General features: G+C 36.3%; 1 protein-coding gene across 1 annotated transcript; it reads right to left on the bottom strand.

Annotated features, from left to right (window-relative positions):
• Positions 1,102-6,414, bottom strand: LOC109352426 (NADH dehydrogenase [ubiquinone] flavoprotein 1, mitochondrial). Its single transcript, XM_019594410.1, has 3 exons — positions 6,282-6,414; positions 3,244-4,713; positions 1,102-1,440 (listed from the first exon to the last, which is right to left on the bottom strand). Exon 2 carries the CDS (start codon positions 4,705-4,707, stop codon positions 3,256-3,258), a length of 1,452 nt encoding a protein of 483 aa, XP_019449955.1. The 5' UTR covers positions 4,708-4,713; positions 6,282-6,414; the 3' UTR covers positions 1,102-1,440; positions 3,244-3,255.

Genomic DNA, 14,067 nt, shown 5'->3' with positions numbered 1-14,067 from the left:
TGTCCAAAAAATAGCAGAAAAGGTATAAACAAAAATGTTTAAGGTTGGTTGTTGTTTTGGTAGTGACTAGGGGTCATGGGGTTAACATCCAAATGAAAATAAAGGAATTACCACATACAAGAAAAATGGTTAATTACAGCAACTAAATTTGGGAGTGGAGGATCCTCATAGCATCTTCATTCATTCTTATTTGGGCATTATTTTAAACAGAATGCATGGTGAACATCTCAAGAATATGCAAGACCAATTTCCATTTTTTATCTTACAACTTGAGTTTATTAATTATTCTGGAGGCATCATCTTTGGTCGAACAATGTGTGCCAATCCCATGTCATGCATTCCATGTGACCATTTAATTTAAATACCTAAGAGAAAAATTTGTATAAAGGCTTATGTAACACATCACTTTTGAAAACAACTACATTTTATGATGTTCGATGCTATCATTTAAGATTAAATTTAATTAGAATCAAAATAATGTGTTGTCAAGATCTTATTGATTGTCTCTACATGATTTCATCTCCATACAAGTCTTCTTTCTCAATAAGTAATACCCCCATAATGACAAATGTCATTTATTGATGTTTAGAATACATAGCAGTATAGCACATGATAGTATTATGGGGCTCCATATATTAACAATAGAAAAAATTTCTATTACTCTCACACTCAATAAGTTTCAACTTAATTACTCACCTATTTAAAACATTATTCTCACCTCCCCTTAGGGAAAATCAGTTCTTACACTCACCTCTCATAGAGTATACCCAGTGCAATGTACACATATAAACCTGAGATAGTTTGTATCAGGGTAAAAAAAAGAGATACTATAAATATATAAATATATATATATATATATATATATATATGGTGCTAGTATAATTTACTCTATACAATATGATAGCACCTACCAATCTTTTTAAAAGGTACAGGTAGAAGAAACAAAAGGTGGAACCTACTTAACAAATTTTGAGAACTATAAGAAGACAGGTGCTTAGAAAAGATAAACAACCGGTAATCTTAGTTAGAGCCAGAATAATAACTTTGAGCAGTTCTCAGCCCATACAAGGATGAACAGACTCTATAGAACCAGATTCAGGATGGTTTCAAACAATATCAGATGTTCTTCAATAAAACTTTATCCAAATGGACAGTTTAATGCTAGATCAAAGTCATGGCTATGAAGTGGACATTATCCATCATTATTCATTGATAAACAACATAACCCAGAAATTATTGATAAATTACATGAAAATATGCCCAACACATTTTATACTTGCCAAGGTGGTTTCTGTAGTACGAAACAGTCATAATTGCTAGAGTATATAATCAAATGGAAGTACACATTAAAAAATTGGACATAAACTTGAGCCACCTCTTTCCAAAATGAGAGACATTTCCTTATTATAATTCTTGATATCCACCTGTATGGTTAAATCCCTACACATTGTAACAAAATTTCATCACAAACCAAAATTAATAATACAGTTCAAACCCAAAGATAGCTTTCATACAATAAATGATTAAAACAACTTCCCTTGCTAAGATGAAAACTTTCAGTATTGTCAATATTGAAGTACAACTTTATTTCATGTTTAAGCATTTAGATGAAATCAATCTAACCCAATGGCAAATTAGCAATGATACCAACTTCTACAACAATTTGATTATTCAGGTCAAATTTTCTGGTCCATAAACTCTAGCACAGAAGACTGAAATCATAATGTTCTTCATATGTTATCCTAAAAAAAACTAGATAATAGAGGTCACATCCTACTAAAGAATACCACACAAAAATAGTTCTTTTAGCAATATATTTCAAAAATAACTAAATGAATTGTCACACAAATTAAGAGAAACAGATATCCAAATCAAATTTTAGCCACATTGACCTAAAAAAGAAATTCAACAAGCAACTTGTATAATATCGAAGTTCGGAACTCTAAACAAAAGAAGGGTTTTCTTATTCTCAGAGGTTAAGCATTAAATGTTGTTCTATTTTCAGCAATTCCTATAATATCTTTGTTAGTATTAATTAATAGCATTGAAACTCTCTAATTACGATATTTCTTTTTTAACTTTTCCATTTCCATGGTGCCTTTTATACCCTTCTGCACAGCTTCTTTTCCACGAGAAGGAAGTCTTGCTCTGCCCAATTCTCTTTAATAGGTGTTGGACAGCATAGTTGTTCAACCAAATGAATGGAAAATGGCATATCAATGATCATGGGGTTGGACCATTGAACGCATCCCATTAATTGTTGGTCAAAATGGTTTAGTTTAAGGTGAATGATAGTACGGGTAGAGGGAGAAAAGAGGCAGTTTTGTTTGTTGAAGGAAGGAATGGGTGATGGCTAGGATATGGCTTTTGCAAAGGATGAAAGTGTGATGAGTTACCGTGGAAGCTGGCTGCTTGTGAAGGGAGAGAGATGTAGCTCACTTTCTCTTTGTCTTTCTATTTTTTTCTTCTTCTTAATATTCCTACATACTATCACATATGATTATATAAACATGAATGAAATAGAATTCGTGAAAATATAAGAACAACAACACCGTAGAGCAACACATCCTTCTTGTTAAAAAGAAGCTATAAGAGCAACTTAAAAGGGTATAAAAGGCATAGTGGAAATGGAAGAGTTAAAAAAGAAATACTGTAATTAAAGAGTTTTAATGCTACTAATTAACACTAACAAGAATAGTATAGGTAATTGTTGAAAATAAAGCAACATTTAATGCTTAACCTCAGCCCTTGGCCAAGGATATGAAAAACCATAAAAGAAATGTCAGAGGCAAAATAGGTTATTGAAATTTCATGTTATAAGAAGTGGTAGTAAAAAACATACTGCAGAAGTAAGTTTCAGGAACATATTTCACTTTTACTAATAACTATTTCCTTTTATCAAATTACTTTCCAAAAAAAATGTAGTAAACATTGACATTTTCTTTAGACTAGCTTATGTAACAAGACATACCCTTGAACGAGGTCAGACACAAACTTTCTGTGTTTATCGCTATATTGATATACTGCCATTATAGCTGGTTAGGCGGCAGCAAATGCCAAGCTCATATCAGCTCTTAAATTTAAGTTTTCGCTCCCAAGAGTTAACATATTTATTTCCTCTACTTTCACTCTTATGTTTATATGCTATTTCAAGCCTAATCATTTATAAAATCAAGCAAGTGGCAAATAAAAATTCTATAAAAAATTAATTAAAAAATGAGGGAGGCAAATTTACGAAACAACCTTGGTATAAGCCTAAGCAGTAGCCTCCAGCAACTCCCTTTCTGCATGTTCTCTAATCCTTCTCTCAAGCTCTGGCCTAAAATGCCTGATAAGACCCTGCACAGGCCATGCAGCAGCATCACCCAATGCACAGATTGTGTGCCCTTCAATTTGCTTAGTCACCTCCTGAAGCATATCGATTTCTTCTAGCTTGGCATTCCCAACTTTCATCCTTTCCATGATCAACCAAAGCCATCCTGTTCCTTCCCTGCAAGGTGTGCACTGCCCACAGCTCTCATGCTTGTAGAAGTAAGAAAGCCTTGCAATAGCATCGACAATATCAGTAGACTTATCCATCACAATCACAGCTGCAGTCCCCAACCCTGACTGAACAGCCTTCAGTGCATCATAATCCATCAAAACATCATCACATATATGCTTTGGAAGCAGTGGAACAGATGATCCTCCAGGAATTATTGCAAGCAAATTATCCCATCCTCCTCTAACACCTCCACAGTGCCTCTCTATCAGCTCCTTCAGTGGTATACTCATTTCCTCCTCAACAGTACAAGGCTTGTTCACATGACCTGACACACAGAACAATTTAGTCCCTGCATTGTTCTTCCTACCAAAACTGGCAAACCATTCAGGGCCACGCCTTAGAATGGTTGGAGAAACAGCCACAGTTTCAACATTTGTTACAGTAGTGGGGCAGCCATACAACCCAGCATTAGCTGGGAAAGGCGGCTTTAGTCTTGGCTTCCCTTGCTTCCCTTCCAGGCTCTCCAAAAGAGCTGTTTCCTCACCACAAATATATGCACCAGCACCGAAGTGGATATGAACATCAAAATCATAGCCTGAGCCACACGCATTCTTACCCAATAAACCAGCTGCATAAGCCTCTTGCCTAGCTTTTTCAAGATTGATACGTTCATTTACGTATTCACCCCTGATGTAGATGTAAGCAGCACTAGCCCTCATTCCCACTCCAGCAATCAAACAACCTTCTAGCAATTTATGCGGGTCATGCCTCATAATTTCCCTATCTTTGCAAGTTCCAGGTTCACTTTCATCAGCATTAACAACAAGATAGGAAGGACGACCATCAGATACTTTTGGCATAAATGACCATTTGAGGCCAGAAGGAAAACCAGCACCACCACGTCCACGGAGGCCGGACTTCTTCATTTCACTCACAATCCAATCAGTGCCCTTAAGAACCAAATCTTTAGTTCGATGCCAATCACCCCGTTTCACGGCACCTTTGAGAAATGGATCATGCAACCCATATAAGTTAGTAAAAATCCTGTCTTCATCCTTAAGACCACCAAAATGGGTTTTCTCCGGAGGTGGTGGAGGAGGAGGAGGCTGTGGAGTACTAGCAGTTGAAGCACCCTGAGTGCTAAATAATCTGAAACCAATTCCCAACTTCTCACTATGTTGCTGAACCAAGGCTGTCCTCTTCAAAGAAAGAATGCCCCTCATGCTTGCCTGTCAGTCATTTCAAGTTTACAACAAAACAACTTGAGTTAGTGTTAATCAAATTGTTTATAACTAGATATCGTGAAAAAAAATAAAGCTTAGAGCAACTGGATAATAACTGTAAGGTTAACCAATAAAATTTGAGCATATGAAAACAACAACAATGACAACGACAAAGACTAACAACAATTAGGCCTTTTCCTACTAGGTAGAGTTTGCTACATGAATCAAACAACGTCATAATCTTCTATTGTTAATCATGTCCGTAGACAAAACATTTAGTCTAAGGGTTCATTTGAGTAAAACACACAGCTTAATAAAGCACTTATCAAATAAGATTTTTTAAATTAAGCTAAAAAGAGCTTATAGGGTGGCTGTAAGCAATTTTTATAAATTATTTTCATAATTTGTTCCCGTAAAGCCCAAATAGGCTATATATAAGTTCTTCCAGACAGCTGTAAACCTGTTTTAATGAATTTGCCAATAATTTTTATAGTCTATCTATACCTCTAATTTATTGGGCTTCTACCAGGTGCGATCATACCAGACTACTGGTACTAATACATCAGATCCCATTAGAACTCCGCAAAAAAGCATGTTTGGGCGAGAGTATTACTAGGAAGGTGTCCTCCTAGGAGGTCCTCTTGTTGCACCTCTTTTTAAAATGCAACACTAAGGTTGCTTACCTTGTGACATGGAGGTAATTGATACGAAGTTTCAAACCCTAGAAACAACACATTCGCTTACGAGGGTAAGGTTGCATACATCTACCCAACTAAGGTGAGATTTTACCATGTTTTCTACAACAGGTGTTCCCAAAACTTTCAATCTAACACATGTGAGTGTATGAAGGAAAACTCAAAATTATGCTTGCAATAGTCATAATCAGACCCTATAATGAATTACAAAGCAACCAATCAAAATACTAATAAGTAATTAGGCCATGCCAAAACCCACATAAATAGTGCAATACAACTCTATTTTTTATTTATATTGTTTACACACAAAATATGCAAAACACAATAAAACAATACCTTCCAATATACAGCACTCATCAAGTCACCACTAAGCTAGCTCAACCCAAATCAGATATAACCAAAAAACACTAAAAATAAAAATATTAAACCCATAAAAATTTTCAATTTAAATAATATCAAGGTTTTAGCACAATAATTTTACACATAAAATTGCAAAATATAAATCAAGATGGTAAGTCTCGGCACAACGGTAAGGTTACTTGTGACCCGGTCGTCATAAGTTCAAATCTTGAGAACAATGTTTTCGCTTGTGAGAGTAAGAATACATAAATCTACCTCCCCAGACCTCACTGTCCGGAGGCCTCCTACACTGGGCCGTCCTTTTACAAATATAAAAAAATCATGGCTTTTGCGAAAATTGACGAAATCCTAACAACGTAAAATCTCATTGCAACTCTAATAGGAACAAATCGATTATGTAAGGGTTCGCATTGAACGCAAATCTCAATCCGTACAACGTTTGAAGCTCAAATCTAATACAAATTAGGCCCAGATTCGATGCATACGATAACAATTTCAAGGAAGAAGAAGAGAACTCACCAGTGACGACGAAAATTAACGGTGGGATCTGGTAGTGGAAAATGGAACCCTTTTTTGTTGTGTGGTATTTTGGTTATTTCTTCTTCAATCCTCTTTTTTTTTGTTTTTTAATTATATAAAATTAATTTAAAGAAGTTGGGTGGGTTTTATTTTGGGCCTTTGTTTAGCCACGTTGCGTTTCAATACACCAAATGGTTGATGTTTTAAAAGTAACATGAGTCGTGTGAAAAGAGAAATGTATTAACTCAGCTGCTACTCTACTTTGACCCATCATCTTCACTCAACCACTCCATCTACCACCATTAGTAGAGGGAACGGGTTAGGCCTCCTAAAATGGGCTGCAGGATCGGGCTGGCACGACAAAGTCCTAAATTTATAGGGTTTGGATACCTTGTAATATCTTTTATTAAATATTGGTATATTTTAAAATTTGACTAAGACATCATTTACCCAACTAGGTTGAAGATGTCTTTTTTTCTTTTGTGACATTTGGATCGATAACAAACATTCTTATAGCATAGGTTGTAAGTATCTTCTTACATTGTTTGTGATATAATAAGTACCCTAGATTGTATTTGAGTACAATCAATTTCTTGCAATGACATGTTTGAGGATTTGGTTTATTCATGTGTTCAAGCATAGTCATATGGACATGTCTAGTTCATCTAATGAGAGTGAAGTGTGGCAATCACAAGTCATTTATGGGTTCAATGGAAGAAATAAATGGAGGATCGAAGAAGAAACCCAAAAGAACATCGTTTTGAGGTATTTTTATTTAAAAAACTCAAAACAATGTTATTTTAAAAAATATTTTTAAAAAAAATCAGACATCATCTAGTGACCTGTTAGACTCATCAACATGGACAAAAGATATTTGATCATGTTAGCATTTAACAACACACCTAGACCAAATCGTCCATGTAAAATTATTGGGGACTAAATTATTAATTAAAAATTATTAGGGACTAAGTTAATAAATCGAAAAAATATGAGATACTGAAATAAATAATTACTCATAAATTAATGATTCTCAAACTTTTAAAAAGAAAGACCACTATTCTCTATACTTAACAAAAAAGATAAAAATTAGCCTTAACCTATTTTGACTAGCCTTTAATCCTTTAAACATTTCCAATTTTATTTTATTTTTTCTTTATCATCACACCCCTTCTATTGTAGAGATAATGTTGAAGTGGCGACATGTTGCCGTAGCGACATGTTGCAGTGGCGACACGTGGTAGAGTATCCTACCCCTTTTCATTTTTTATTTTTTAATTTCCAGATCAATTTTTTTAAAAAAAATTGCAGAAAATATTTATTTAAATTTTATAACTTAAAAAAATAATAACTTTTTATGTCTCTTATTTAAAACCTTCTACCGTCCAATTATACCAATTTACATCCATGGACCTCCAACTTTATAACTCTCAATCACCAACCACCTAATTAATTACCTGTCACTTTAACAGGCAACACGTGTATTGCTAGTTGAAGTAGTGACACACTGCCGTAGCAACATGTGGCAGCGTGTCCCACTTTTTTTTATACTTTTTGTAGGTCAATCAACACCCGACGTGTGTCATGGAAAGTATTTTAATAATATGTTGACTTTGATTACCTCATTTTAGTAAATAGTTTATTGTGACTGTCATTGGTAAAAAAAAATGAATTACCCACAAATTAGTAAATATTTTATAAAATGCTCTATTTACATAATTATTTTTAAAAGCTAAATTATTGAGGTAAATTAACCCAAATTTGGAGATTGAATAAAAACCCTATCTTATTTATTGATTTATTTTTATTTAAAAGGCTTCACTTTTTTCCTCATAGCTAGGGCATATGATAAACTTGGTCAAAAGATATGATATATTATTGATGTGGTCATTCTTCATGTTTATATTATGGCTATGTGAAAAGTTAAGTGAATGTATTTCGACATATATTTGAAGTATTATGGCTATATGAAAAGTTAAGTGAATGCATTTCGACATATATGTGAAGAGAAGAGACGATCCTCGTTAATCAAAGATAAATTTGGTGTGAAAAGATAATATGATAATTATGATCATTCCTCATACTGATTTTGGTGGTAGACCGAGACTAATAAGCATATTTGTGCAAATAAAATTGAAGTTGTCTATGACACTTTTGTAAGTGATATAGTGTTTACCTTTCTATATGTTTCATCTCAAAACCAATTAGATATGAGAGGAATATTATTCAAGGGATATTTAAATCACGCTAGGAGAACCATAGATATATAACTTATTTTCCTAACATGCCCCAACATAGAAGTCTATAGGGCGAGACGAAGAAGAACTATCTTTGATCTATAATTAAATGATATATTTTAGTTTGTGACAACCGCAAATAAGTTGAGCTCTGACTCTGATACTATGTTAAGGTATTGTTGTGCAATGACTCATATCTCTAGATAACAGCAATACAAGTTATGGGCTTGGGCTGATGTAAAGGGGTTGGGGTAGAGGGCTATATATATTGATGTTATGTAAACCTAATGTAACAAGGAGAAGAATAGTAAAACACTAATCCTTATTCTCTAATAATATATAGTGGTAGCCGCTCAACGCTCCCGGGGATGTAGGCACAATTGGCCGAACCTCGTTACCAAATCTCTTGTGTTATTCTCTTGTCTCTATACTCTTTACTATTGATTGTTCGCTTGTTCCCAACAATTGGTATCAGATGGCTCTTAACCCAGGTGCCAAATTCGAGGTGGGGAAGTTCGATGGAACTGGTAATTTCGGATTGTGGCTCAACAATGTCTATCAAATATCAAAGGCGCTGCGTGAGAATAAACCAGAGGGTATGGATCAACTGGATTGGGAAGAGTTGAAGGAGAAGGCTGCGGGAACCATACGGCTCTGTCTATCAGATGAGGTGATGTATCATGTTATGGATCTGACATCACCAACAGAGGTGTGGGAGACATTAGAGAAGCGGTTCATGTCCAAGTCTCTAACAAATAAGCTGTATTTGAAACAGAGACTCTATGGCCTGAAGATGCAGGAAGGTGCTGATTTGCAACAACATCTCAACAGTTTTAATCAAGTGATCAATGACTTGCAGAAACTTGATGTGAAGGTTGATGATGAGGACAAAGCAATAATATTACTGTGTTCTTTGCCAAATTCCTATGAACACTTGGTGACAACATTGACGTACGGGAAAGACTCAATCAAACTGGATGAGATCACATCTGCACTTCTGTCCCACACTCAAAGAAGACAGAATGTAGGTGAAGGGTCTCAGGGTGATGGTCTGTATGTGAAAGGGAGCCAAGTGCGTGGGAGGAGACAAGGCAGAGGAGGTCATGCCAAAGGGAAAAGACCAACTTCCAGGGGCAGAACACCAGTAGAGTGCTACAAGTGCAAACAGACTGGGCATTATAAAAAGGATTGTCCCAATGAATGGAGTCCTAGCAAGCCGGTGGGGAAAGATGGAGTATCTACATCTGCACATGTTGCACATAATGATGACTCTAGTTACAACAGTGAAGTTGATCTATTATCTGTATCATCAAATCATAATACAGATGAGTGGATACTTGACACTGGTTGTTCCCACCACATGACGCCTAACAGGGAATGGTTCACCACATACAGGGCAGGCAATTTTGGTTTCGTGTATCTCGGAAATAATAAAGCATGTGAAATTATTGGTATGGGAGAACTCAGAATTGTGATGGATGATGGTGTAGTGAAGACGTTATGTGAGGTTAGGCACATACCAGATTTGAAGAAGAATTTGGTTTCTTTGGGGACATTGCAGGCCAAAGGGTTTAGCTATAGAGCTGATGGGGACAGTGATATTCTTCGAGTATGCAAAGGTGCTCTGACTGTGATGAAGGGTAAAAGGACTGCAGGGAACACTTACAAGTTGTTAGGGAGAACAGTTGTAGGTGGAGTTGCTGGAGTGGCTGAAGAGATCTCAATAGATTCAGACCATGGTGCTACAAAATTATGGCACATGCGTTTGGGACACATGAGTGTGCGTGGTATGACAGAACTATGCAAAAGAGGACTGTTGAGGGGAGTCAGCAAATGCAAGCTAGATTTGTGCAAGTATTGTGTGCTTGGGAAACAAACACGAGTTAGTTTCAAGGCTGGCCAACACAGGACTCGAGGCATTCTAGATTATGTCCACACTGATGTATGGGGACCCACTCAGGAACCATCCCTAGGAGGTTCTAGGTATTTTGTTACTTTCGTTGATGACTTTTCTCGCAAGGTCTGGGTATATTTTCTGAAGCATAAGTCAGAAGTCTTTGCCAAGTTCAAGGTTTGGAAGGCAGAGGTAGAGAACCAGACTGGTAGGAAAATCAAATACATGAGGTCAGATAATGGCACAGAGTACAAAAACTCACAGTTTCAGAAATTCTGTGAGGAACATGGCATTCAGAGACACTTTTCAGTGAAAAAGACTCCTCAGCAGAATGGTGTTGCAGAGAGGATGAAAGGAACTCTTACAGAGAGGGCCAGATGTATGAGAATGAATGCTGGACTTTCCAAAGGATTTTGGGCAAAGGCACTTAGTATGGCATGTTATGTCATCAATAGACCACCACGGGCTTCATTGGATGGTAAAGTTGCAGAAGAAGTATGGACAGGTAACCTAGTCAATTATAATATGTTACGCATATTTAGGTGTCCTGTTTATGTACATGTACCCAGTGATGAACGATCTAAACTTGATCCTAAGTCAAAGAGGTGTATCTTCATTGGATATACCAAAGGTGTGAAGGGGTTCAAGTTCTGGGATCCAGTTTCCAGAAAGGTGGTGTTGAGTAGAAATGCAGTGTTTGATGAAGACTTCATGATGAAACAGTCAGTTTTGACAGAGGTGCCCATGCCAAATAGAGAGACTTTGGGTTCAAATATGATTCCAGTGAGGAATGAAATGGTTCAGGTGAATAAAGGCAAGGAACCATGCACTAGTTCAAGTCAAGAACATGATCATTCTCAGGCAGAGAGTTCAGGTGTGCAGGAGTATCTACTTGCTAGAGACAGGGATAGACGTCCTATCAAACCTCCAAAGAGATATGGCTTTGAGGATATGGCCGTCCTATCAAACCTCTAGAGAGATATGGCTTTGAGGATATGGCTTCAGTTGCTCTCCATATCAGTTCAGGAGATCCATGTAGCTTTCAAGAGGCTATAAACTGCCAGGAGAAAGAACAATGGATGAGTGCCATGATGGAGGAAATGGAGTCTCTACAGAAGAACCAAACTTGGGAGCTTGTTCCATTGCCCCCAGACAAGCGTGCAGTTGGGTGCAAGTGGGTGTACAAGAGGAAGCCAGCAGTATCAGAAAAAGAAGGGGAAAAATTCAAGGCTCGTCTTGTAGCAAAAGGGTATTCACAGCAGAAGGGGATCGACTACAATGAGATTTTCTCCCCAGTGGTGAGACACACTTCTATCAAGGCAGTGCTTGCCTTGGTAGCCAGCCGGGATATGCACTTAGAACAGATGGATGTGAAAACTGCATTTCTCCATGGTGAATTAAAGGAGAAAATTTACATGTCACAACCAGAGGGGTTCAGTGCAGCTGGACAGAGTCACTTGGTTTGCAAGTTGAAGAAGTCTCTATATGGGTTGAAGCAGTCTCCCAGACAGTGGTACAAGCGGTTTGACACTTATATGTTGAAGCTTGGTTATAAGCGTTGTGAGTATGATTGCTGTGTTTATGTGAGAAGCCTTGACGATGGTTCGTTTATTTTTCTGTTACTTTATGTTGATGATATGTTGATTGCTGCTAATCATTTGAGTGATATCAATGAGCTGAAAGTCATGCTAGGTAAGGAGTTTGACATGAAAGATTTAGGGGCTGCTAGGAAGATTCTTGGGATGGAGATTCACAGGGATAGGGGAGCTAGAAAACTATGGCTCTCCCAGCAAAGCTATGTTGAAAAGATCTTAGAGAGATTTGATATGAACAATGCTAAAGTAGTGAGCACTCCATTTGCAAATCACTTCAAGCTTTCCCTAGATCAGTGTCCAAAGACAGATGAAGAGAAGAAATACATGTCAAAGGTTCCATATGCCAGTGTAGTGGGTTGTTTGATGTATGCTATGGTTTGTACTAGACCGGACTTGGCACAAGCAGTTAGTCAAGTATGCAAGTACATGTCGAAACCAGGGAAGCAACATTGGGAAGCAGTCAAATGGATTTTCAGATATTTGAAGGGGACTACAGGTCTCGGTATCATGTTTGGCAGCCAACAGAGTAAGCCTTCAGTTATTGGTTATGTTGATTCGGACTATGCAGGAGACTTGGATGATAGAAGGTCCACAACGGGGTTTGTCTTCACCCTTGCAGGTGGACCAATTATGTGGAGATCATCAGTTCAGTCTGTTGTTGCTATGTCCACAACTGAAGCAGAGTACATGGCAGCTGGTGAAGCTTCTAAATGAGTTAGGCATTGAGCAAGGTGGAGTTTCGCTGTAATTGTATTGTTTGCTTCTCATGAAACATTTATGAGAATGTGGTTGATTTTCAAAAAATATTATTCATTATAATTAAGACTTATCAACAAGGTATTAGTCCAGTGGTGTAAGGCCATATTCCCCAAGGTTAAGAGTTCGATTCTTGGAAGCGACACTTGTTGAGTTGAGATGGATAACCACAAACCTCGAAAAAGATTAGTTCCTTACCAAAAGAAATGAAGAGATATCATTGGTAATACCAAAAATAATTCTAATTAAGACTTTAAAAAAAAGGATAATATTCTAGTTATTTGTTGTGCAATGACTCATATCTCTAGATAACAGCAATACAAGTTATGAGCTTGGGCTTATGTAAAAGGGTTGGGGTAGAGGGCTATATATATTGATGTTATGTAAACCTAATGTAACAAGGAGAAGAATAGTAAAACACTAATCATTATTCTCTAATAATATATAGTGGTAGCCGCTCAACGCTTGCGGGGACGTAGGCACAATTGGCCGAACCTCGTTACCAAATCTCTTGTGTTATTCTCTTGTCTCTATACTCTTTACTATTGATTGTTCGCTTGTTCCCAACAGGTTTTATACCTAAACAAATTGACAATGAGAAGAGTATCATATACTTAAACCATATCTTAAAAAATAAGGGATGTGACACTTATGTTCATGTTCATACAAAGGATGAACAAAAATATTATTACTGACAGTGTATAAGTTTTATATATTGTCATTGCATTATTCATCTTCATATTTAATCATTATTGACTCTTCTAAAAAAATCAAATAAATAGTGGATAATATAGTAATTGTGTAAAATCTTTATACCGACAATACTCAAATATTATAATAAATGGATTTTACTATTTTATAATGATACAATCATGTTTGAAATTGAGACTCAATTGAGACCAATTGACTGATCATTACTTTACCCTTAGTAGTGGTGAGTTTACTTGGATTCAATTGTTGCTAAATATATCGTGTAGTTAGAGTTTGTCACTATAGAGTTGGTTGACAATCAAGGCTAATTAGTTAATAAACTTCTTAGCAAATATTTCATTAGGAATTAAAGTGGCTCCTACTGTGTTTATGTGATTGCCAAATTGCAATAACCATAATAAAGAATATTTCATTAGGAATCTTAGAGATTTTCTAAATAATTTTTACATGTATAAAGAAAGCACTTTTTACCCACATGAAGAATTTAACTCATGGTATCATGCTATATAAGTTCCTTCATATTAAGACAAAGTGTGAGTGGTACTATTTCCACCTCTATTGATATAGATGTTTTAACATGTTTAGTATTTAATTAA

The sequence above is a fragment of the Lupinus angustifolius genome, chromosome LG07, assembly GCF_001865875.1.
Source record: "Lupinus angustifolius cultivar Tanjil chromosome LG07, LupAngTanjil_v1.0, whole genome shotgun sequence".
NCBI lineage: Eukaryota > Viridiplantae > Streptophyta > Magnoliopsida > Fabales > Fabaceae > Lupinus > Lupinus angustifolius.
The sequence above is the reverse complement of the archived record's forward strand: the minus strand, read 5'-3'. Positions and strand labels throughout refer to the sequence as shown.

Coding starts and splice junctions, on each gene's coding strand:
- LOC109352426 (XM_019594410.1), bottom strand. CDS start 4,707: ATGAGGGGCATTCTTTCTTTGAAGAGGACAGCCTTGGTTCAGCAACAT.